This window comes from Pleurodeles waltl, chromosome 4_2 (genome assembly GCF_031143425.1).
Source record: "Pleurodeles waltl isolate 20211129_DDA chromosome 4_2, aPleWal1.hap1.20221129, whole genome shotgun sequence".
Taxonomy (NCBI): Eukaryota; Metazoa; Chordata; class Amphibia; order Caudata; family Salamandridae; genus Pleurodeles; species Pleurodeles waltl.
The window spans coordinates 888106326-888133855 of NC_090443.1; the positions used below are offsets into that span (position 1 = coordinate 888106326).

Sequence of the window (27530 nt, forward strand, 5' to 3'; positions counted from 1 at the left end):
AAGAGAAGACCAACTATTTGGTTTCCATTTTATCAATGTGGGGTTGTCATTTTATATTATTTGATAGCTTAATGCCAAGGTAATCAAAGGTGGTAACTCTCTCCAAAACATCTTCACCCAAAAGCAGTCCCCCCCTGAAAGACCTATGCAGGCTCATAGCCATAAATAGTGTCTTGCTGGTATTAATAGCAAGACCCTGTATTTTACTAAATTCTTCAAATCTGTTCAACAGAAGATGAAGATGATCGGGTGTCTTGGCTACCAATAGAGTGTCATCCGCAAGTAAGAGCGTTTACATCTTATGCTTACCAATTGATGAGGCATCTGCCGAGGGGAGAGACAAACAATTTACTACTTCATTTAGAAACAATGAAAATAGAGTGGAGGCGAGCACACACCGTGTCTGACACCTTAATCACTGTTGATAGGATCAGTTATTTGACTTTAACCCCCATCCCCCCACCCCCAACCCAATAACGGCCTGGTTGTCTTCATACAAGTGGATAATTGCGGAGTCAGTGTCACATTGCATACCCATATCTAGTAATACAGACCACGGTTTGTGACACAGAACCATATCAGAAATGGACTTTAGATCAATGAACGCCACATATAGACCTCCCCTGCCTAGCAACATGGTATTCCAAGATGGAAGCATAAACCTAAAGACTTGATCTTTAGTGCTTGTTTTGGCTCTAAATCTTGCCTGATAAGCAATCAGGATGTTCTGGTCCTCGACCCACTCTTAGACCTTAGCCAGCAGTGTATGACTAAAAACTTTCTGCACCACATAAATAAGGCTTATAGGCATGTGGTTACTAGGGGAGTCCCTTGCTCCGTTCTTATAGATCGGTACAACTTCTGCTTGTTTCCAAGAAGAACAGGTGCAACCTTGACAATATTATTAGTCAACACCAGAATATATTTTTCCCAGTTCTCCTTGTCATGCTTAAATAGGTCTCCCGTAATGACATCCAGGCCCGGTGTTTTGCTATCCATAATGGTATCAATTGAAGTATTGATCTCATCCAAAACAAACATATCCCTGTGTCCGGCTGGGGTTTTTATTAGTTTGGGAGCGTGAGGCTCAGACTGAGAATCATCTGAGTATAGGGATCTAAAGTGGTGTACCCACATCGCTGGCGTGATCATGTTGTCAAATTGTGTCTCTGCTCACTAAACCCCAGAATGTAGACAGGTTGTGTATTTCGCTGGCAACTTTTAAATCCTGCCACCTGTTTTCCTCCCACAATAATCTTGCATGTGTCTGGGCTTTCTTGTAGGCAGCCCTTAGTCTACTTATACTGTTCCCATCCTTTAGCTTGATCGCCTTGATCAATTAAGTCCCGGCCTTCCTACACCCCCTCATACCAGCTATCATGTTTCAGTGTTTATTTTTTCAGACTCCCCACCGGGGCCCTAAAATGTTGTCTGATGCCCTCAAAAGAGCCGAGTGGATATTAGCAACCTCAGCCCAACTCCAATCACTAGGTGACAGTGCACTCATCTTGCATGTGTTAGTTTGTGCTTCATTGCAAATTTCTCTAAGTAGATTAGTTTTGAGGGCTGCCACTGTCATTTAAGGCAAGATCTGTTAATTGTGGGAAGGATCGCCTGAGTGAAGCTAAAGGAGCATGTATCACTTACACAAAGCCCAAATATTGGCTTCATTGTCAGGCATAGTGGGTTATGATCACTCTCAGGGGTCTATGTAACCATATGAGGGCCTGGGAGATTATGTGGTCCAGTGTACAGTCTCCTTAATATTAATATAAATCCAAATGAGTACACTGTTCTGAAGGAAAAGAAAGAGATCCACTAGGCGCTCCTAAAAGTAGAAGCAAGAGCTCTCACACATCCATTGGATGTCATGCTTCATCATAGGACTTGCTCCTCGCCAGACTGCCGCTGCAATGTCTGGCGGACCCCACAGAGGTGCTCTTTGCTGGAGATTTTAAATCGAAGTACGTGCCAGGCTGAAAAGATGTAAGGATCAACGTGAACCTACATAAAAGAAGGAGCTGGAAAGAGAAAAATCTTAAAATTGGCTCGAGAACCTACGAAACCTATATATTTTATTGATCGTCAGGATTCTCAGTCAAGGTTAAAAACATCAGGGAGAGAAGAGGAGACAATGTTCCGTCACTCTACCAACAAAAAAGAAGGTGGGGTTTGAAAAAAGTTTTCCATCAGCCACAACTATGAGTCAACATGTTTCACGTCTAAACAGTCCCTACGGATTAACTGGCGTTTCATTAGGACCAAAACAAAAAAATCTCCTAAGCTACACTAAATAGCAAATCTTGTTGGGAAATTTGTGGCAGGAATTGAAAAGATAACTTACTGCAGGAGCTATGCATCTAACATACTAGATAGATGAGGACCTGTGGAAAGAGGGAACAAAAAAGGCAAACCAACTAAAATAAATTTCTGGTAGTCTGATGTATAATTAAAAATAGACACACATTAAGTATTGTGACACACAGTGGTGACATGCTGCCATGCTGAGTGTAGAAGCAATTCTAATGAAACATCCGCTTACCCTCCTCTGTTGGGCGGGGCTCCATGGGAACGTGCGTGCCACGGGACCATCCTCGATTCTACATCAATACAGCGGTGTAAATGTCATATATGGTAGTGCACAGGACGGTGGAATGCCTCTAAACATAAATATATTACTGGCACAGCTTCACTATTAGGGCAAATAATTTAAAAAAAAAAAAAAACACTTGAGTGTTTCACCCCTAATTGGAATAAAATGTAAGCTCATATGGTGGCCAAATTTAGTAGGTCCAGTGTTGTAATGTACATAATGGTCATGGTGACTAACACATACAAAAAAACAGTTCCATAATCTGCTCAGAGCCAAATCGGAAACCTGTGTAATTACTCCAGTATTGTAACTTTCATAGATTCACATGCTTGAATGCTTCCCCGTCGTCGAGATGGGAGTCCTCGGTGTAATATATAAGCTTTGCTTAATAAATGTATGTGTGTGTGTGTGTGTATGTATATACATATGTTCTATGGCATGTGTAGCTGCAGATACACATGCTGTTCACATCCCGCCATCTGGTGTTGGGCTCGGAGTGTTACAAGTTGTTTTTCTTCGAAGAAGTCTTTTCGAGTCACGAGATCGAGGGACTCCTCCCATTTAGACTCCATTGCGCATGGGCGTCGACTCCATCTTAGATTGTTCTTTTTCCGCCATCGGGTTCGGACGTGTTCATTTTCGCTCCGTGTTTCGGGTCGGAAAGTTAGTTAGAATCTCGGAAAAATCGTCGGTATTGTTTGCGTTCGGTATCGGGTTAGTTACAACAGATCGACACTGACTTTTTGAAGCGCTCCGGTGGCCCTTCGGGGTTTTTTCGATCCCCCGTCGGGGCCTGGTTGGCCCGGCCACGTGTCTCTTCAAGGCTGATGGAACGGACCCCATTCCGCTTCTGCCCAAAATGCCATAACAAGTATCAATATACAGATCAGCATCTGGTCTGTAACTTGTGTCTGTCTCCAGAGCACAAGGAGGATACCTGTGAAGCATGTCGAGCGTTTCGGTCAAGGAAGACACTAAGAGACCGAAGAGCAAGAAGACTGCAAATGGCGTCGGCGCCGACAGGACAAGGGCGTTTCGAAGAGGAGGGAGAAACCTTCTCCATCCAGGAATCTGACTCGGAGGAGATCGATCCAGAAGAAACGCCGAAAACCGTGAGTAAGACGTCGAAACACAAAACTCACGAAAAGACCGCAAAAGCCCAGGGGACGCCACCGCCAACAGGCCATGGCTTAACCCGAAAAATAGGTGACCGATCATCGGCACCGAAAAAGGGCACGCTGGTGTCGAAGTCATCCGACTCCGGTCGAGATACCAGCACACAGCAATCTCGGGCCCGAGATAGCGGCTCCGAGCAAGTTCGGCACCGAGACAGCGGCACCGAAATGAGTCGGCACCGAGAAACAAAGACACCGAAAGCAAAAAAGGTTTCGTCGGAACCGAAAAGAGTAGCCGAAAAGGTTTCGATACCGAAACATCCGTCCTCGGAACCGAAATCAAGTTCCTACACAGAGGAACAAGGACTGTCCTCACAAATGAAAATACATAGATTTGGACAGGAATTGGAGACTATGGAGCCATACTACACCCAAAGAAGGCTCCACATCCAAAAAGAAACGGGGAAGATCAGCACTCTCCCTCCTATTAGAATGAAACGCAAACTTGCATTCCAGGAGAAAGACAAGCAGCCACAGGCAAAGGTGGCTAAACAAGTAACCCCGCCACCGTCTCCACAACGCTTGACGCAAACATCACCAGTAGCTACTCCACCTATGATGCAATCCCCGACCCATACAGGGATGAGTCAAGACGACCCTGACGCGTGGGACCTTTATGACGCACCAGTGTCAGATAATAGTCCAGACTCTTATCCAGCTAGACCTTTGCCACCAGAGGATAGTACAGCCTACGCACAGGTGGTGTCCAGAGCAGCGGCATTTCATAATGTCAGCCTGCATGCAGAGCCCATTGAAGACGACTTTTTATTTAACACACTGTCGTCCACACACAGCCAGTACCAGAGTCTTCCCATGCTACCCGGAATGCTAAAACACTCCAAACAAGTGTTTGAGGAGCCTGTAAAAGGAAGGGCCATTACTCCAAGAGTGGAGAAAAAATATAAACAGCCACCAACAGACCCCGTGTACATCACACAACAGCTAACACCGGACTCAGTTGTAGTAGGGGCAGCTCGCAAGAGAGCGAACTCACATACTTCAGGAGATGCACCACCTCCAGATAAAGAAAGTAGAAAATTCGACGCAGCAGGCAAAAGGGTGGCGGCACAGGCAGCAAACCAGTGGCGTATTGCAAATTCACAGGCTTTGTTGGCCAGATACGATAGGGCTCATTGGGACGAAATGCAACACTTTATAGAACATTTGCCCAAAGAGTTCCAAAAGAGAGCACAGCAGGTAGTAGAAGAAGGACAAAGTATCTCCAACAATCAGATACGGTCAGCAATGGATGCTGCAGACACAGCTGCTAGAACTGTCAACACAGCAGTGACAATAAGGAGACATGCATGGCTGCATACATCAGGATTTAAACCAGAAATACAGCAAGCTGTGCTGAATATGCCATTTAACAGACAGCAGTTGTTTGGGCCGGAGGTGGACACTGCTATCGAGAAACTTAAAAAAGACACTGACACAGCCAAAGCCATGGGCGCACTCTACTCCCCACAGAGCAGAGGCACATTTCGAAAAACACAGTTTTGAGGGGGGTTTCGAGGGCAAAGCACAGAACCCACAACCTCACAAACAAGGCCTACTTATCAGAGCCAATATCTGCCGGGAAGTTTTCGGGGACAATATAGAGGGGGACAGTTCCAAAAAAGTAGAGGGAAGTTCCAAAGTCCCAAAACTCCTCAAAATAAGCAGTGACTTCCAAGTCACACATCCCCAACACATAACACCTGTGGGGGGGAGACTAAGCAAATTTTACAAACATTGGGAGGAGATAACAACAGACACTTGGGTACTGGCAATTATCCAGCATGGTTATTGCATAGAATTTCTCAAATTCCCTCCAAATGTCCCACCGAAAACACACAATATGTCAAAACAACATATAGATCTTCTAGGACTAGAAGTTCAAGCATTGATACAGAAAAAGGCAATAGAATTAGTACCAAACCAACAGAAAGGGACAGGAGTTTACTCTTTGTACTTTCTCATACCCAAAAAAGACAAGAGTCTGAGACCTATACTAGATCTCAGAACATTAAATACCTACATCAAATCAGATCACTTTCACATGGTGACATTGCAGGACGTAATCCCACTGCTCAAACAACAGGACTACATGACAACACTAGACCTAAAGGATGCATATTTCCATACACCGATACATCCTTCACACAGAAAGTACTTAAGGTTTGTATTCCAAGGAGTACATTACCAATTCAAGGTGTTGCCATTCGGAATAACAACTGCGCCAAGAGTTTTTACAAAATGCCTGGCAGTCGTAGCTGCACATATCAAAAGGCAGCAAATACATGTATTCCCGTACCTAGACGATTGGTTAATCAAAACCAACACGCTAGAACGGTGTTCACAACACACAAATTATGTCATAGAAACCCTCCACAAACTAGGTTTCTCAATCAACTACACAAAGTCACACCTTCTGCCGTGTCAAACACAGCAATATTTAGGGACGACAATCAACACAGCAAAAGGGATTGCCACTCCAAACCCACAAAGAGTTCAGGCATTTCACAATGTAATACAGGCCATGTATCCAAAACAAAAGATACAAGTCAAAATGGTGATGAAACTCCTAGGCATGATGTCCTCATGCATAGCCATTGTCCCAAACACAAGGTTACACATGCGGCCCTTACAACAGTGCCTAGCATCACAATGGTCACAGGCACAGGGTCAACTTCTAGATCTGGTGTTGGTAGACCGCCAAACATACATCTCACTTCAATGGTGGAACAGTATAAATTTAAACCAAGGGCGGCCTTTCCAAGACCCAGTGCCACAATATGTAATAACAACAGATGCCTCCATGATAGGGTGGGGAGCACACCTCAATCAACACAGCATCCAAGGACAATGGGACACTCAGCAAAAACAGTTTCACATAAATCACTTAGAACTATTGGCAGTATTTCTAGCGCTAAAAGCTTTTCAACCCATAATAAGCCACAAACACATTCTTGTCAAAACAGACAACATGACAACGATGTATTACCTAAACAAACAGGGAGGGACACACTCAACACAGTTGTGTCTCCTAGCACAAAGAATTTGGCATTGGGCGATTCACAACCACATTCGCCTAATAGCACAATTTATTCCAGGAATTCAGAATCAGTTAGCAGACAATCTCTCTCGGGATCACCAACAGATCCACGAATGGGAGATTCACCCCCAAATCCTGAACACTTACCTCCACAATTGGGGAACACCACAAATAGATCTATTTGCAACAAAGGAAAACGCAAAATGCAGAAACTTCACATCCAGGTACCCACAAGATCAGTCTCAGGGCAATGCGTTATGGATGAGTTGGTCAGGGATATTTGCTTACGCTTTTCCCCCTCTCCCACTCCTTCCATATCTGGTAAACAAGTTGAGTCAAAACAAACTCAAACTCATACTAATAGCACCAACATGGGCGAGGCAACCTTGGTACACAACACTACTAGACCTTTCGGTAGTACCTCATGTCAAACTACCCAACAGACCAGATCTGTTAACACAACACAAACAACAGATCAGACATCCAAATCCAGCATCTCTGAATCTAGCAATTTGGCTCCTGAAATCCTAGAATTCGGACACTTAGACCTCACACAAGAATGTATGGAGGTCATAAGACAAGCTAGGAAACCTACCACTAGACACTGCTACGCAACTAAGTGGAAAAGATTTGTTTATTACTGCCAAAATAATCAAATCCAGCCATTACACGCATCTCCAAAAGATATAGTAGGATATTTACTACATTTACAAAAATCAAATCTAGCTTTCTCTTCCATAAAGATACATCTTACCACAATATCCGCTTACCTGCAAATTACTCATTCAACTTCATTATTTAGAATACCAGTCATAAAAGGGTTTATGGAAGGCCTAAAGAGAATTATACCACCAAGAACGCCACCTGTTCCTTCATGGAACCTCAATATTGTCTTAACACGACTCATGGGTCCACCATTTGAACCCATGCATTCTTGTGAAATGCAATACTTAACGTGGAAAGTTGCGTTTTTAATTGCCATCACATCTCTAAGAAGAGTGAGTGAAATTCAAGCTTTTACCATACAACAACCATTTATTCAAATACACAAAAATAAAATAGTCCTACGAACAAATCCAAAATTTTTACCAAAGGTAATCTCACCGTTCCACTTGAATCAAACGGTAGAATTACCAGTGTTCTTCCCACAGCCAGATTCTATAGCTGAAAGAGCACTACATACATTAGACATCAAAAGAGCGCTAATGTATTACATTGACAGAACAAAACTAATTCGAAAAACAAAACAACTATTTATTGCTTTTCAAAAACCTCATACAGGAAATCCAATTTCAAAACAAGGCATTGCTAGATGGATAGTTAAATGCATTCAAACCTGCTATATTAAGGCAAAGAGAGAGCTGCCTATTACACCAAAGGCACACTCAACCAGAAAGAAAGGTGCTACCATGGCCTTTCTAGGAAATATTCCAATGAACAAAATATGTAAGGCAGCAACATGGTCTACGCCTCATACATTTACCAAGCACTACTGTGTGGATGTGTTAAATGCACAACAAGCAACAGTAGGTCAAGCTGTACTAAGAACATTATTTCAAACTACTTCAACTCCTACAGGCTGAACCACCGCTTTTGGGGAGATACCTGCTTATTAGTCTATGCACAGAATGTGTATCTGCAGCTACACATGCCATTGAACGGAAAATGTCACTTACCCAGTGTACATCTGTTCGTGGCATTAGTCGCTGCCTCCCCGGCAGCCTGTAGCCGTTTAGAAGTAGATCTTAAACATTTGTACATTTGTAAATATATTACTTTAAGCTTCATTATGTACATACGTATTCACTCCATTGCATGGGCACTATTACTAGCATACACAACTCCTACCTTACCCTCTGCGGGAAAACAATCTAACATGGAGTGGATGCCCATGCGCAATGGAGCCGAAGAGGAGGAGTCACTCGATCCCGTGACTCGAAAAGACTTCTTCGAAGAAAAACAACTTGTAACACTCCGAGCCCAACACCAGATGGCGGACTGTGCACAGCATGTGAATCTGCAGCGACTAATGCCACGAACAGATGTACACTGGGTAAGTGACATTTTCCATATATATATATATATTCCATTTGCATGGACATCTCTTTTCTTTATACTCTATCACCCCTACCTTACCCTCTGCGGGAAAACAATCTAACATGGAGTGGATGCCCATGCGCAATGGAGCCGAAGAGGAGGAGTCACTCGATCCCGTGACTCGAAAATACTTCTTCGAAGAAAAACAACTTATAACACTCCGAGCCCAACACTAGATGGCAAACGTATGCATAGCATGTGAATCTGCAGCGGAACATGCCACGAACAGATGTACACTGGGTAGGTGATATCTTATATATATATATATATATATATGTGTATATATATATATATATATATATATATATATATATATATATATATATATATATATATAGGATATGTATTAGACCCTTGGCTAAGTAGCATATCGCAGTCATTATCTATAAAAAAGGACCAAACTCAGAGTCAACCAATCAAAACACACCGCCCTCTAGAACCCTAGGAGCTGCCTTCCCTCAGATTTTCCACTGCATGTCGTGCTTAGGAGTCTCCCCTAAGCTCCGGTTAGTTTTTTCTCTCAGAGAGTTATTCAGAGGATTTTGGATTAATTTCTTCAATATTTTCTTCAACTAGGTGCTTCAAACTGACAATCATGTCAGAGACACCAAAGAAGGGGCTTTTCAGATCCTGTAATACATGTATGAAAAAGAGATTACACGTAGATGACCCCAATGAGGAATGTATATACTGTCTCTACCCTAACCACAAAACTAGAGACTGCAAGGTATGAAGAAAATGTTCTACTAGGACATTAAAGGACAGAGAAGGTTGTCTCCTTCTTTGGCTACAAAAGTTGAAGACCAGGGACAATCCGGTCTTGGATGAGGACAGTGGCTCATCTTCTGTGTCTGTCACCAGAACGCCTGTAAAAAGACTTAGTGAGCCATTGATGTCCAAGGAACCTCCAAAAAAGGTTCCTAAAAAGTTATCTGAGGGCTCTGCAAAAAATTGTAGCCCTTCAAGGAAACATCTGGTGCAGGCTGACAAACCAGAAGGGTCAGGTTCCCTCTTAAAATCTAAGAAGAAACCCTTCTCTGAGCCCCCAACGCCGCCTCTGCTGATCAAACATGCATTGAAAAAAACAGTATCTGCTCCGTCGACTGCATCATCATCGCTGATATCCTCATTGACTGCTCTGGTATCAACAGTAACATCAATGGTACTCACTATCTCTATGTCGACTGCGGCCTCAACTGAGTCCTCGTTCGACGATGCTAACATCTTCTTCGGCGGTGCGTCCCATATCGTCACCGCGGCTTCACTTTTTGTTGACGCTTCACACCTCGTCGACCATCCTCTCGTCGACTATCTGATAGACTGAGCTCCGGTCGATGATTTTATCTACGGAGCCCCCGTCAACAGCCCCACTGTTGACGGTGCCACCAGCGACGACGCCTTCGTCGACGGGGTTGCCATTGATCATCAATGATTGCTCTGTCGACGCCTCTGCCGTCGATGACAACAATCCAGCTCTCGTCGACGACCACACCACTACAAAGACCGTTGACATTACCTCTTTACTCGTCTACAGACCATGTATCTTTTAAAAAGATATCAAAACATCATTTGACCCTATCCATTACATCCCCAAGTAAGGTATCCACGTTATTGCCATCACACCTTTTGGATGAGGAGGATTCAGAGGAAGATGGGATGTTTGGAACAGCTAAAAGCCCCTCCCAGTTACGAGTTGAATGTCAGGAATACTCTGACTACGATTCTTATTATGACTACTATTACGAACAGCCGCCTCATAAGCAGCAACAGGGCCTAGTGTCCTTACCTTCCAGTCTGGTATCGGATCTCCAAGCTATGTTGGCAGACTATAGAGAGCGCAAATGTTCCACAGCCGGTGATTCCCATCATTCCACCTGCACCTCCGCAACCTCATCAACCACAGGTGCTGATTAGCCCTCAACCACAGGGCTCCCCTCAGGCTGTACATTTACAAGCACAAACTTCTTCGGATGACGAGGCTGAAGACGGCGAGAGTCGTTCACTACAAGGTGAGTGGGATGAATATATACTTCCAGTACCTGACTCCCCTCTGGAGGATATAGGTACTTTCCACAACCTTTTGGAACTGGCGGCCACATGTTTTGAGCTTAAAATTCCTGCAAGACTGTTTCCTGTATGATTTTAAAGAACCCCACAGGAAAACCGTCAGAGCCATTCCAATAATGGACCACGTTTGTAATCAAGGTTTAAAGATAATGCGTAACCCTGCAACAGTACGGGCGGTGCTGCCTAAATTGGATAAAAGATATAAATCTACAGATGATGCTCCTGCATGCCTTTCCGGTCATCCAAGCCAGATTCTGTATTATCACAAGCGGTGCAACGGCGCTCCTGGAACTCTTCTGCACCTGTAACCACGCTGCCAGATAAGGAAGGTAGACGCCTGGATAATCTCCTCAATATCCGCCATTGTTGTGCGAGCCGCAAATTCCCTAGTGCTCCTTGGCAGGTATGATAGACAACTCTGGTCTGACATAAGTCAGCATTTAGACGAGCTTCTGGAGAGTACCAAGGTGGAGTCTAAAAAAGTTCTGATGGAAGGAAACAATCCTCTGCAGAAATAATCCCTTGAGAGCTAGATATTGCTGCCATGGGCTTTAGACTTCTAGCTGGCTCAGCAGTTTTGCGGTGTCAAGGGTGGCTAAAGGCAACTAATTTCCGTCCCGAGGTCCAAACAAAAAATTTAGATCTCCCATATGATGGAGAAGCACTTTTTGGGAAGCATGTTGATGACACCCTCCAGACATATAAATCAGACACTGATACCGCCAAATCACTTGGTGCTCTAAAGTACAAAAAAGCGCCCTTTCGTGGAGCCAAACGCAGAGGGCACCCTTCCTTTCGTGGAGGATACCAGCAGTATAGGTATCCATCTTACTCCTCCACCTTTAACACCTCTAGGCCCCAGTATCAGCAAAGGCAGCCTCCTACGGCTGCATACAACAGACCTCCTCACAGAGGAAAGCCAGGAAGACAAATCAAGAAAGCCTTCCGTAGACAATGACTGGCTTCAGATTCCAACTACCCCTCTTTCTTCCCCATTCAGACACCACTTACATTGTTGGCATCAAATTACAAAGGGCAAACGGGTATTAAATATAATACGATTTTCTCACCTCCTGGAATTCACAGAGGGCTCCGGTAACACCACCTTCCCGGATGCATCAGAAACACCTACCTCTGCTCATTTTGGAAGCGGAGATCATGTTAAACAAGGGAGCAATAGAAAAAGTACCTTTTTCACAAAGGGAGAGAGGCTTCTACTCCCGTTTTTTCCTAATTGGAAAAAAGTCTTGTCTATGGAAGCCAGTCCTGGACTTAAGAGAACTAAACAAGTACCTAAAGAAACAATCTTTCCGCATGGTAACGTTGAAAGACGTCTTACAACTCCTTAACAGAACAGATTATATGGCATCCCTAGACCTTCAAGACGCCTACTTCTAAATACCCATTCACCCAAATCACAGGAAGTTTCTACGACTCTGGGTAGCAAGCAGTCATTTCCAATTCAAGGTGCTTCCCAGTGGGCTGAAATCCGCTCCCAGGATCAAATGTTTAACCCCGGTCACAGCTTACCTAAGACGCAACCTCCACCAAATTTTTCCTTACCTCGATGACTGGTTGATATAGGCTCCAGACATTTTCTCTGCACGCAGGTCCATCAAAGCAGCCTTGCGTCTCTTCAAAGACTTAGGCTTCACTCTCAACCAACTCTCACCCAAGACAAGTCGCAGCTCCTCCCATCCACAAGGATATAGTTCCTGGGCGCTATACTGGACACAGAACAAACCAAAGCCTACCCAACTTTGGAAAGGTAAGACAAGCTGATCTCATTAGCGAGAAGAATACAACAAAGAAAGGTTCTTTCTGTCCTACGCTACAAATCATTACTGGGAATGATGTCATCTTGTATAAACCTTGTTCCACATTGTCGCCTTCATATACGTCCACTCCAAGAGGAACTAGACAACCAATGGAAACAAAGTCAGGGGTCCTTCGAGGATATACTGCAGATAACTCCACAAATGATAGCTTCTCTCCACTGGTGGACAGTATGGCAAATATTTCCAAAGGAATGCATTTTTTAGCTCTGATTCCTCCGCTAGCCTAACGACTGACGCATCAATGGTCGGATGGGGCGCAAGACTCCAAGACCTTCAAATAAGCGGCAAGTGGGCCCCTTCTCAACGTTCTCTTCATATCAACCTCCTAGAACTCAGGGTAGTATTCTTAGCATTGCAAGCCTTCCGTCCGAGTATTCGTGGATCAGCAGTGCTTGTCCGAACAGACAATACAACAACCATGCATTACATCAACAAACAGGGCTGAGCTCGCTCACAGCTACTGTCCCAGGAGGCACAATCCATTTGGACTTTGTGCATTCACCATTCAGTGCACATAAGGGCGTAGCATGTCCCAGGCGTCCAGAATACTGTAGCAGAATCACTCAGCAGACTAAAAACATCTCCTCTCAAATGGGAATTAAACCAGAAGATGCTGGACAGCATTTTCTTCCAGTGGGGCAAGCCAAACATGGACCTGTTTGTGACCTCCCAGAATGTCAAACTCCAGTATTACGCAAGCTGGCATCACCAACAAGGGTTGTGGGGGGATGCCTTTTCGCTTGCCTGGTCAGGAATCTTTGACTATGCTTTTCCTCCCATTCCTCTCCTCCAAAGAATGATCAGCAAGATCAAGTCAGAACCCTGTCGAATAATTCTTATTGCTCCACGGTGGCCATGTCAACCTTGGTACACAGAGCTTCTGCTGCTATCTGCATGTCCACCCATCTGGTTGAAGCCAATTTCTGAGCTCCTCACCATCAGCCAGGGCCAAGTAAGACATCCGGACCCAAGGTCTCTCAGTTTATCGGCATCGCTCCTGAATTCAATGAATTTGGCCACTTAAACATTTCTAAGAATTATAAGGATGTCCTTGCCAAAGCCCGAGCTGATAGCACAAAGAAAACTTATCGGCTAAAGTGGAAGCGGTTCTGTCTTTGATGCAACTCCACTAATACGCATTCTATATCCTCCACTCCGGAGGAAACCTTACCTTACTTGCTTCAATTAGCACGCTCCGGCCTTGCCCATGCGTCCATCAAAGTTCATCTAGCAGCCATTCTTCGTTACAGGAGAATATCGGGTAAAGAAGTGGTTCCCAACCTTTTGAATTCTGTGGACCCCCATTTTATCATTACTGGGACCTGGGGACCCCCACTGAATCATTTTTGGAAACGGGGGACCCCCCAATGAGTCATTACTGAAAGCTGGGGACCTAAACAGTTAATATTATTTAATTTTCTGAGCAGTCGCGGACCCCCTGAGGAGGCTTCGCGGACCCCCAGGGGTCCCTGGACCACAGATTGGGAACCACTGCGGTAAACCATCTCTTTGCTCTCAAAGACTTATAAAACAATTCTTGAGAGGTCTCTTGAGATCTTTCCTTCCAGGGAAAGCCCTCCTCCGGCATGGCATTTTAACATAGGCTTAGGACAACTGATGAAGAACCAGTTCGAGCCCATACGCAGGGCAAATATCAAAAATCTCACATGGAAAGTGACGCTTCTCCTTGCCCTCACCTCTGCCTGTAGAGTCAGCGAAATGCAAGCATTTACAATCCAAGAACCCTTTCTACAGTTCACACATGACAGGGTTATTCTACGCACCAATCCTAAATGTATCCCTAAGGTTCCTTCAGACTTTAATATTAATGAACCTGAACCTGTAGTCCTGCGGTCATTCTTCCCTAATCCTCAAACTGTGGTAGAGAGATCTCTCCATTCGCTTGATCTTAGGAGATGCATCAAGTTTTATTTGGACTGAACAAAAACATTTTGAAAAACAAACCAGCTGTTTATAGCCTTTAGTGCTCCTAGGAAACGATGCCCAGTAACTAAACAGACCATTTCCAGATGGGTTGCAAATGCTGTACTCTTTTGCCATCAGAAAGCTGGTCGACCTTTGCAGGATAAGATTTGTGCATATTCCCCCAGAGCTGTATCCACGTCCTGCGCATTATTTTCAGGTGTATCTCTACCTGACATCTGCCAAGCTGCAACGTGAAAGGTGCCACAGACTTTTATAAAGCATTATTTCCTGGTCGCGGCAGCGCTCCGGGATGCAGAGGTTGGCCAAACGGTCCTTCGACATCTGTTCCAATTAAGGTGAGCCGTCTCATTCTTCCCACCTTCCGCTTCTTCTCTCTCATGTCACATTTTCTAAATAACGTGATTAATTTCTATTCTGTCCGTTTTCTTCTCTAAATTGCCAAATATAACGTATTTGAAGTGCTCATCTATTTTGCTGATTTGCACATGTACAGATACATTAAATAGAAAATGTGACAATTACTGCTTACTATTCTGATTCAAGTATGTGAATCTATGAAAGTTCCAATACTGGAGTAAGAAACAAGTTACTTACTTGTAACTATGGTTCTCCAGTATTGGAAGCTTTCATAGATTCACATGCGACCCACCCACTTCCCCCGGGGAGCTCACCTTCATTCTCTCAGTAGTATCCACATTACAGCACTAATGCTTGGAAAATCTGAGGGAAGGTAGCTCCTCACCGGAGGGTACTAGAGGATGGTGTGTTTTGATTGGTTGACTCCAAGTTTGGTCCTTTTTTATACATAATGACTGTGATATGCTACTAACCCAATGACACGTTTTTTATGGGATATAGCGTTTTCACTTCTTATATGCATACAATAAAGCAGCGGATTCTATGAAAAGGAATTGGTCTCTTCAATTGCAGATACGGATTGATCGTATAATTCGTTATAGTGCAGCTGGTTCGATGAGATGTCCTCATTGTTTTTTGGGGAAAAAAAAAAATATATATATATATATATATACATGTAAGCAAAGCTTTTATAATACACCGCGGAGTCCCATCTCAACGATGGGCAGGGGTGTGGAATTTATTAAAATATCTACTTGTCCATGGGACAGGTTGCTTCTTAAATCTACTTGTCCTGTTAAAAAATCTACTTCTCCGTTTGGTGCCATGTAGTGCGGTGACAAATTATCCCAGCAAACTCATTATGTAAGGGCTCTGATAATAGCCTCTCTGATTATTCCACGGCTACTACTGTAGTAGGGCTTGAAAACTTGCAATTTCAATCCCTACTATAGCAATTTCCTTCTTTTGGCACCTTTCCGTAGATCTACATACTGGGGCTGGAGGAAGCAGTAAGCAATATTTCCAGGGCTGGAATGCCTTTGAGTCTACAAGCCTATTAACTTGTATGTTTTGAGGCGTTTCACCAGCTCTTCTCTAATCTTTTCCCATAATGAGAAAGGTTGAAAATGTACTCCTGACAATGGCAGAAATAGATGTTCTTCCAGGGATGGGGAAAAAAAAGTGGTAGGAGGGAAAGTGAACTTGTAAACGCTCAGTAGATTTTCACTAGAGCACATCTACGCGTGCATATTTGCTCGGGCTAAAATACAGTCCACACATATTTTTTAGGAGTGCGATTTCCGGGTCTACTTCTGTAAGCTCTTGTGAATTCATGAAAGCCACTAATTTGAAGACATTTACCATGGGTACACTTTTGTGACTTTTTTAAAGAATTGGGTCCCTATTTAGGTCTGGTGTTAACAAAGATATTTTGTTTTTATTAAACTTCTATTTCTCTCTCTATCGGCTGGCTTTACTGTGAGTGATCACTTTCTGCTCTTCTACATGGAGCATATTGGCACAGTAGTTTTGTTCAGTGCCAGGAACTATTATGGCAATCAGTGTCGTAACGAAACTGAAGGGGGCCCCCTGCAAAGAACATGGAACGCTTAAAAAAAAATAGCACGTAAAATTTCATAGTAGTGAAACTTTGTTTTTCCTACTTGCATTTTTTTCTGAACATTTTATTTTGAAAGCAAAGAACCATCACTCTTGCTTACAAGCTTCTGCAAATAATTGCATCTAATCAGAGAGCATTCAGGGAGCATTATACTTAGCCTCAGATTGTTAAACCTTTTTTTTTTTAGTAGAACCACTGTCAGTAGTGCAGTGTAACCTTAAAATGTTTATTTACAGTGCTCACCCTAATAATGAAGGCTTTTTTATTAATGAACCATAAAAACAAGTTCGAACAGCATTAACGTATGGACACACACATTACCTCAACTGCAGACAGTTCCCTTCTCTTTAAACTGGCAGCCAAAGGATTTGTACTGCAGGGGGTTTGGCTTACTTGTCCCAAGGACAAAATAAACATTAAAACTTATTGCCCTTGACCCCCAAACAATATGTCCCGGGCGTCGGGCAATAGGAATTCAACATCCCTGGACGGGAACATATTCAAACATGTGAATCTATGAAAGCTTCCAGTACCGGAGAACCATTGTTACAGGTAAGTAACTTGTTTCTTTTAGCACATCAAATGCTCAAAAAGACTGGTGCCGCTGCAGGACATAAACTGTCCCTGGATCCCAGTCCTTTCCGTGTTAATTATGTCAAAAATACACACAAGGGACAAGACCCTTTTCTGGCTCAAACTTAGGGAGCGTATGTTATTGAGAACTCACAATTAATCTAAAGACCGGAGTCGGAGTAGCCTGAACTGCTGGTAATCCCACCGAACGTCATCAGGAGAGCTTCTGCAATAAAGTGCACGCACAGAATCTACTGCTCCGCGGGTTAGTCATAAAATCGCTGTACTCACAATTCGGGGTGATGGTCCACTGCCGGTAACCTACCCCAGGGCCGTGTTTCCGTAACTGCAAAGGGGAACGCGGCTGGTGGTTAAGAAGTTAAAGGTCACGACCCAGGATCCAATGGCGTGCGTGATTCACTTTGGTTACGGCAGGTGTCATCGCTACGGAAACCTGAACGTTGAAAACAGACATAGGACTGCTGATACTGTGGCGGTTGCCAAAACAAAGACTTGTGTCCACGAAGCTTTCCTTTGGTGGAAACAAAGAAAGGACCACGGTTATATGTAAGCAAGGGCTCCTCTGTGTTTTGCATGGCGTGAAAATGGCAACTCAATAAAAAACGTCAAGAACCTCCTAGCCATCTTAAGTAAGGCAGGTGTTGATGGTTCTGCTTCGGGGAAAAATTATATAACAAAAGACTTATTACATATTCAAGTAGAAATACTTGTTTGAGCATTTATGTGTCTCATTAACAAAGCCAAAATTCTGCCAAAGGTTGACATAATGAGTTGCTTCATAAGACACTAATCTGGGTAGGTAAATGGCACAATAAGCATAGGATTGTATCACATTTTCTTGTCTCTCAAAGATGGCTAAGGTAGGGTGGATGGATTAGTCAAGACATCAAAAACTTGCTCAACACATGATATAAAATATCTTAGTACCAAACCCATGGTACTGGGAAGTCATTGGCTCATCAAGTATTGGAACGGAAACTCATCCATGGAATATCATCATTGAGTCCATGTATATAGGTCCCAAGTTTATACACCGACCGCTGTTCTCTTTCTAGTAAAGTTCTTGCTACATTAAATGTTTTTTTAAATGTATCCAGAACTACCCACCACGTATCATTGGGAGTGTGATGATTGTCGAAGTACTGGACACTGAGCTTAGTAGCTGCCGTCTACATCTGATGTTACTACGGTGTTTGGTAATCCTCACCTTTACTGGTCTTGTAGTAATGCCAATATAACGCAAATTGCAAGGCCAGGTAATCATATAGATGCAATTGCGGGTATTACAATTAGTGTGTCTGAAAAGGAGACATTTGCCAATGGGTTTCAAATCTAGTGACTCTACCCGTTTGCTCAGTGGACATACATTACAACACTCTCAGGGGTCTCCCCTACAGCATGTCAATTATATAAACCCACAACCTGAAGTCCACTAACACATAATCAATTCCACTAGAGCCCTTGCAGCCCTGGAACGTGGGGGACCCAGCCCTATCACTCTTGGTTCTGCCATTCGCGGGTCTTAGCCCAAATCCTAATGTAAGGGCCTTCAATTGTAATGCCACCCTTCTCATTTTTCAACTGGGGCTAAGTTAAGCTCAGGGATGGACCATAGTTCATCTACCTCTGCTGTAAGATTGACATTGTCCTTATCTAAGGGGTCAAAAGTAGTGTTAAAGTCGCTGCCAAAGATTAGATGGTACAAAGGTGGCGACTTATCTAAGCTGGCCGCAAGGGAGTGCCAAGTCAAAGACTGAGAACCACCTCTTGCCCATCAAACATAGAGGTTGTAGATGTCCACCCCAACATTTGGTCCACTTTTCACTCGAATGTCTAAAATGTCTTGGTGGGTCACTGGAAGCAACTTAATAGTACAATCCAATGCAATTTTTGCCCAAATCAACAACCCCATTGATGGCCTCCCTTTATGACTAGGAATGGCAGGACTAAAGAAAGTCAGGTAGCTGACCCAATACTTGGGTTCAGTAGACCGTGTCTCCTGAAATAAACAAAGATCAAAGCCACTAATGGGATAATTGCACTCTGGTAGCAACAACTTTGAGCACAACCCAGCCACCATTCCATGAGACCAACAAAATTCCATCAGGCAAGGTCACATAATTTATATCGGAGTGTGCCTGGGCAGTCACTGGCAAATCGCTATTTGTGCGGTCCATCTCATAGGCAAGTGACCCCCTCTCCCATCTCCTCCACCTATAATGGGTGAGCAATGGGGTGCACTCTTCACGCTTCTGCCTGTAATGAAGTATGGGAATCAGTGACCCCAGCCCTATCCCACAGAACAGAGAAAGCTGGCTTTCCTGATGACTGTAGTCAATCAACATTTTGTAGAACATTAAAACGATTGTGAACAGGTACAACAAAAAGCTTGTATTTTCCTAATGCCCTTCTTTGAGAAACAGCTGGCCTAGGCTGATAGCCAGCACCAGGCAAAGAATGAAGGGGCCTGGAGCGTAAAATAGGTTTATGAAAATAGCCTGGTGACAAAAGCACAGTTTCCGATCCCTCCTCCTATCATCACTTAATAACCTGCGCACATTCTCTTCACCTTTAAAATTAATGATTGTGCAGTCCCCTGGTCAACCAACCCGACCTGGACCATGTCAATATTATCTTCTGGGCCAGTCTAGCTGGGAAGTTCTTGTTTGTGCCAAGCCAATGCAAACATTTGTTAACTAGATCCTCGTGTGATTCAGTCTGATCTTCCCTGAACTTTGGGACTCCCGACAAAATAACAACATAAGAACACAAGACTGGGGGCACGTTAATGGCAGCTAGAGTAATAGTTTGTATGTTACCACCCAACTTGCCCACCATTCCGCCGACCCCACCCTCCCCCAGGGATAGAGCCCCCACCAAGGTCCCCTTCCACTAAAGTGGGTGGCTTAGCCATAGATGCTGGCAAAGAAATGATCGAGTGGATGCTCTGGATCGGGGCATTGTTGCTCTGTAGGGCTAGCCGGACCTCTGGGTCCAGATAAAACAGCACCACACACCACCCATCGGGACTGAGGATGCGCGTCAGAGGTAATAGTAAGTACTTGTTCGATCTTGACAAGGCGTTCCACAATGGGCGCAAGTTCCACATTGAGGATCCCCTTAACCCTGTCTGTCACCTCAGTTACTAGATTGGCCAACCAGTCTGAACCAGGGTCAGACCCTTTCTCACCAGGGCCAGCTCCTTTCCCGACAGATTAGAGAGTCTGCCCATTCACCATCGACTTCATTTGGGTCAATCACTCTGGAAGTCTTAGAATTACTCTGCTGGGACCTCTGGGTCCTCTTCTGCCTTTTCTTAACTTGTTTGCCCCCGTAACACAATCCTCTGTGGGTGCCACCTCGTGATCCGCGTTCACTTCACACTTATATCCGGAGCCCCAGTTAGCACTTTTGATGAAACCTCATAGATTTAATTTACACCAGTTGGATCATAGGGCTGTTTAACCAAACCTGCTGCGGGGCCACCCCCACATCCAGCGACAGCCTGCTCTCCGTTATTTTTATTAGGAATTACCCCTATCACTTGTTGAAGCATTCCGTCAGTAGACTGAGGTTTTGTGGGCAGAGTAGAGGCCTGCAACCCACCCAGGCGCTTCCTTTTACCTATGTCTCCTGTCCTTCCACTTAAAGCGTGGGCCTCCTGTCGGAGCAGGATAGACATCAAATCATAAGTGGGCCACTTCGTACACAACTCAAGGATATAAGTGCACAAACCCTGGCTCTGATGACCTTAGTGGGTGGCTCAACCCAGCCTCATTCAGCCTCTTTGCCCAGGTACAGCCCGGGTGCGTCCCACACTGCAGGAGTGCTGGTGTGTGCTTTAGCGCGATGTGCAGGTTAGGCCCCGCCCCCTTCAGGCCATGGAAGCGCTTCCTGGCACAGATGTCTGGAGGACTTTCAGTCCTTCTGCTTGGGGTTTGTGTGGCCCACCTCCTTGTAGCTGAACTGCGTCCCATGCTGCAGGAGTGCCAGTGCACGCTTTAGCACAATGTGCACGTTAGGCCCCACCCCCTTCAGGCCGTGGAAGCGCCTCCTTGCGCAGATGTCTGTGGGACTTTGAGTTCTTCTGCTTGGGGTTTGTGCAGCTCCCCTTCTTGTATCTAAATGGTGTCCCAGATAGAGTTCTGAGTCCAGAAGGTATTGGAGAACTTGAGGTCAGGGTAAGTGATATGGCAGATCAGCTAATCCTCAAGTCATGGTGTGAGTCCAGCAGAGAACTCATGTAGGTTCTCATGGCCTACCTCCAAGCAGTGTAAGATAAAGCTCAACATAACGACCAGAGAGTAGTCAGAAATGTTGAAGGTCATAGAACATGTGCAGACCACTCCAGTGATGTGCTGCAGTGAGAGTTGCTTCTTTTGTTTTCACATAGTTTTTGTGGAAATTGCCTGCGTGAAAGGGGGCGAGGCACATCATTTTTCTACGTCTTTCACTTTCAGAGCCTGAATCTGTTGATAAGGAACAGAGTTCATCAGCAAAGACAGAGGTTCATTCTGAAAAACATGCACAACCTTCTGCAACAACCACCTCTTCAGGCCCTAAAGTATCAGGTAAGACATATACATAATGCACTTTTTAAAAATGTAATGTTTTGAAGTTGCCAGCCTTCAGTTGGATTCCCATGGTCAGGTGTTCTTGCCAAAGATCACTACTTCTGTCTTGTAAATTTGGAGCTTGAGAGTGTTTGCATTCATCCAGTTAGCAACTTAGGTCATGCAGGTGATTAACTTGTTTCTTGTGTTAAGGGTCTTAACTAAGAGCGAGATTTTAGATATGTTTCATTGATGTAGTTGGGGATGTTGATGTTGTGTGTGCGGATGACATTGGCCAGAGGGATCATGTGTGCGTTGAAAAGGGTGGGGTTGAGTGTTGGCCTTTGAGGTACTCCACCGATGAGTTTGTGAGCGTCCGAGGAGTAAGGTGCCAGGCTGACAGCTTGCGTTCTATCCATTAATAAGGAGTGGATCTAGCGTAAAGCGGGTCCTTCTATGCCAATCTTATGCAGGCACCTGCGGATAGGGTGTGAGACCGTGTGAAATTCTGCAGAAAGGTCCTGGAGAATAAGGACTGCTGTATCACCTCTGTCAAGAATCATGTGGATGTCTGTGGCTGCGATGAATGCTGTTTCTGTACTGTGGTTGGGTCTGAATCTGGACTTTGTGGCATTGAGCTGGTGTTTCCTGAGATGGTTGGTGATTCATGGGATGTTTAGTTTCCTGCGTTGTATTATGCTATGAAAAAGCTATTGCAACTTGTACTGTTAAACTAAAAGCTCATTCCATTAGAAGTGAAACTGCTACTGCTGCCTAATTGAAAATTATTCGTCCTTTTTGAGATTTGTTAGCCAGGCACCAGGTGTTTTTTGGTTATGTTTTCAAGACAGTACTATTTTTCTACAGTTTGTAGAGCACATCGCAAAGTAGAGCAGGTCTCCCTGAGAAACCTCTACATAGTTAATTATTTATTTATTTGCTTCCGCCACTTATAGTAGGGATGAACGTGCTACTCTTCCTGTGATTTTCAGTGGAGATGCCCTGAAGGAGGAGTGGTCGTTTACATGTAATTAATTCTAGTTCTCCTTTTGAGGTATTAGCATTGAAATCATAAGTATTGCACCCTCCTTCTGGTGGACAATATAAAGGAAGATGTTGGTTTCTGTGGTAGTATCACTTGTCTTTGTTATAAAAACAGAACAGGAGCAACTGCCACTGTGGAAGCATGATAGAATGCTGGAGAACTGAGGATCAAAAGCTGCAGTGTATTTTTTCAGCATTAGATGGATGCAGGTTACAAGGGTACATTGTCCCATTGTTTTCCCTTCAATTCCTTTACAAAAGAAAAGTTTGTGAAAGAGATTTTCCTTGACACCAAGTTCCTCTGCTGTCATTTATACATTTGTATTAGGGTTTAATTTGTTAAATTAAATAAATACAATTATCCAATTGAGCCTTTTCAAGAAGCTGCTTTTTTCTTCATATTAAAAAAAATATGTAAAAAAAAAAGAAAAATACAAATGTGAAATATATATTCTCTGGAAAAGTGCTCCAGGATCTCTGAAGGAAAAATAGGATTACATGGAAGCAGTATTTTTTCTCAATTTGTCAGAATTACAGAATGGGATGCAGCTACTTCAGATGGAAGCTTTTTGCAGTGACTCAGAAAAGGGTCTAGTCCAGATCTCATCCAGGCAGTCTAAAAGAAAGAGACCTGCAGTGGTAACACCTGAAATAGCCTCTTATTATCGTTGGGTCAAGGCAGATGGGGGCGTAACCAAGATACGGTGGGACGAGTGGCACCTAAGTGAGCTCTGCCCTCTGGCTCATTAAAATGGTACCTGCAGCAGTGTCTGAAGCCCTCTTGGCACTCAACGCAGCTGCTGAACCTTCACCCGTGCCTGTTGCTGAGTTTGGATAAGTGCTGGGGGCTGTATCCATTCCCCATTGGGATCTGGCCATGTTGGAAGAGGTGAGAATGAGTGTGATGAGCCTACAGCGTCGGGCCCTGTGGTACTGCCAGGAAGCAGTATTCCTAAGCATTTTCTGTTGAATTAAATGGAAATTGGAAATCAATTTCTGCTAAGAGACTATTCTGACAAATCTCAACCAAGATAGAACCTTGCAGCAGAATACCAAACTACTCTGAATAAGATTCAAGCACTCTTCTATTGCTGATGCTTCTTTAGACCCAGTACCTGTTGTGGTCTTGGGTGAGATGCAAATTGAATGCTGGCATAGCTGAAGCCTTTTCTACATTTTGGTCTTGTATGAGGGGGTATGCATGCAGATTGGATATAAAATGATTTTGACAATGTCATATATCTGTGCTTTAGAATTCTAAGAGATGGGGCAACTGTTGCAGGGATCAACATTTAAGAAGTACTGCACAACTAAAAGAAGGTTGTGACGGGCAGATGTTTAAAGCTTATGGTGCAAGGTCCATACCATACTAATTTTTTCTTCATCTAGAATATGGTATGTCATTTCTGTCCTACTTATCACTCTTTGCAGTCTGCATATGCGTGTACATGAGATTAAGATCATCAATTTTAATTATGTCCTACATAGATAGTTTTGATTATGTTTCAAACAATTTTGAGTAAACTTGTTTTTTTACTGGTTTAGTGGGGAAAGTGAAATGGATCTATAGGTTGCTCCAAATGGATTGTTCCAGAAGAACAATGGGATGAGTGTCCATTTGAAGTGTTTTGAAGAAGATGGTGCACCTTGATATCATATGAAAACATTATTCTCCCAAGTACTCTGTGTGCTTCTCATAAAAGTTTTTCTTCAGATGCTGTAAAGTTCCCCAAACCAACATACTTGTTCTTCTCCTCTTTTTACTTTTCACTAACATTCTCCCCTCGCAGAACTTTAGCCCTGCTTACCTAACTAAAACAACTGGAAAACCTTGACATTCCATGTATGTTTTGAAAGCATGCATCCTAGACATAGCACCTGGAATTCACATCATATAAGTGTCCCTTGACCAATGGGAGAGGAAGCGTTGTGCCCCTTCTCCATTTCTACTACTCACCCACCACTTTTCTATTTCTAAAAGTTAAGCCAGCCCCAGAGGTCTGCAAAACTCAGCCATGGTTGCCCAATACACTTTGAGCAACATGCCAATCTGATTATTGCTGACATGTTCCTGTCCAGCCCTGCTAGCCCTCACCAGTATGGAGCCTGGACTGGAAGAACAGAACCTATGGTACAGCATTCTTTAGGAACAAACAAGATGCACCAAGAGGTTATGCATTACAGCATTATTTATTGCTACAGTATATAACCCACATTTTTAACAATATCAATTGATCCTCTGTGTTGTGGTAACTATAATGACAAATAACATTGTCATTTAATTATTCTCTAGCCCTGATAAATAGACATGATTAGTTGTGAAACAAGTGTTGACCTATCTTCCTATGCAACATACATTTAATTTGTGGCTGTTGGACCTGGGCTTTTTGTTTTTGTTTTTGCAGGGTCTTCCCCAAACATTTTGCCTCCTTCCTTCTATTTTTTCTGACCTTCTTTTTGTTGGCTATAGGACTCTGGGCACTTTACCACTGCTAACCAGTGCGAAAGTGGATATGCTGACTGTCCAAATTGTATTAGTGATTGGTTTATCCATGATTGGCATATTTGATTTACCGGTAAGTCCCTAATTAAGTGCACCAGAGGTGCTTTAAGCCTGTAAATCAAATGCTACTAGTTAGCCTGCAGCACTGATTGTGCCACCCACATGAGTAGCCCTGTAAACATGTCTCAGACCTGCCATTGCAGTGTCTGCGTGTTCATTTATGTACTGCCAATTCGACCTGTCAGGTGTACTCACTTGCCAGGCCCAAACATTCCCTTTTACTACATGTAGGTCACCCCTAAGGTAGGCCCTGGACAGCCCCACGGGCAGAGTGCAGTGTATTTAAAAGGTAGGACATGTACTGTTGTGTTTTACATGTCCTGATAGTGAAATACTGCAAAATTCAGTTTTCACTATTGCTAGGCCTATCTCTCTCATAGGTTAACATGGGGATTGTCTTTAAATATCTTGTAAGTGCAGTTTCCCATTGGGGGCAGATAGAGATATGGAGTCTGGGGGTCTCTGAATTCACAATTTAAAAATACATCTTTTAGTAAAGTGTTTTTTAGATTGTTTGAAAATGCCACTTTTAGAAATTAGGCATTTTCTTGCTTAACCATTCCGTGCCTCCGCTTGGCTACTAAATACACTTCTGGGTCCGACTGACAGTTGGGATGTTTGTAAATTCACTCTTGACAGTGACACAAAGGGAGCTGAGTTGTGTCCTGCATATACTGATTAGTGTCTTCCTGGGGTAGAGTAGGAGGGAGGAGCTGACACATGCACTTGAAAGGGCTGTGACTGTCCTCACACAATAGGTGTGTGTCTGGGGCAGGGCAAGGAAGAGGCAGGGTTTTGTGCACTACAGAGACTTAATCCAGTATTGTACCTTACATAGATTCACATGCTTGAATACTTCCCCGTCATCGAGATGGGAGTCCCGGCGTAATATAAAAGCTTTGCTTAAATGTGTTATATATATATATATATATATATATATATATATATATTCACTATAGCAATGCTCACAGCTGGGCTCCTGGAGGCCCGAGAGAGGTGGTGCGTAGAGAACCGGCAGAGCACTCCGGTTAAAAATAGAAACAATGAAGAAGCTTCCAAGGAAGAACGCACACTCGGGAAATCCCAGAACTCAAATAGAGTAATTTATTTCACACACTACGCGTTTCGGCTGTCTAGCAGCCTTGATCACGTGTAACATACCACCAGTGTACATTTAGTTAAATACCCCTTGAATATAAACATAGAAATAGGACTACACATAACAAAAGTTATACAAACAGTGGAAATAAAAAGGGGAGTAAATAATTCATACATTAAGACCATTGCAGGAATAAATATATTAATAAAGCAGTACTTTTTCATATATTAAAATAATTGCAATATTTCATAAGTAATAAGTAAAGGAATGATAATAATAAGAAAACATTCGGTTTTCAACCAAGTGCATTAACATTGCCTAACTGGCTCCCAATTAGTACTCAATAAATAACATAAATAAATAAATATATATAAATCTAAGTTATCATATGTATCCGTTTTAACAAATTAACCGCATAGATATTATTTAATACATCTTACAATATTTTATTTTAATGAATTTAATATTCTTAATAGTTGTAGATGTCTAGAATTATACACGATCAATTGTATCGGCATACTCAATTGCATATAAATGTCTTCACAGTTACATATAAATATATAAATATAAGTATAAATATAAATATAAGTAAGAATATGAGTATAGATAAGAGCCAGTCAATTTTTTCGTTGTAAATTTCAAGTTACATCTATTCCGCACTTCCAAATGTACTTCTTCAATGCACTAGCATCTAAAGTTATTCATTTAACATTCCTTAAATTACTCCCTAAGATGATTCTAACCATATTTTCTCCCAATCTACATAACCACATGTTCTACACAAGTTTTCAAATATCCGATATCCCTGACACCTCGTGACTGAATACATGCACTTAGTATTCCAAAATCGGGAATCCGTCCGGACTCCTCCATTCTGAAAGAATAAAATAGAATTGAAAAATAGAAAATTGGTTAAATATTAAAAGTATTAAAAATACATACTTT

The 27530-nt window shown here is 43.2% G+C and overlaps 1 protein-coding gene across 1 annotated transcript in view; it reads left to right on the forward strand.

Annotated features, from left to right (window-relative positions):
* The window catches only part of CC2D1B (coiled-coil and C2 domain containing 1B), a 637449-nt gene that overhangs the window by 222826 nt on the left and 387093 nt on the right, over positions 1-27530 (forward strand). The window contains exon 10 of the mRNA XM_069232670.1: positions 21787-21897. Coding sequence (XP_069088771.1) covers positions 21787-21897 — 111 coding nt within the window. The remainder of the gene's footprint in view (positions 1-21786; positions 21898-27530) is intronic.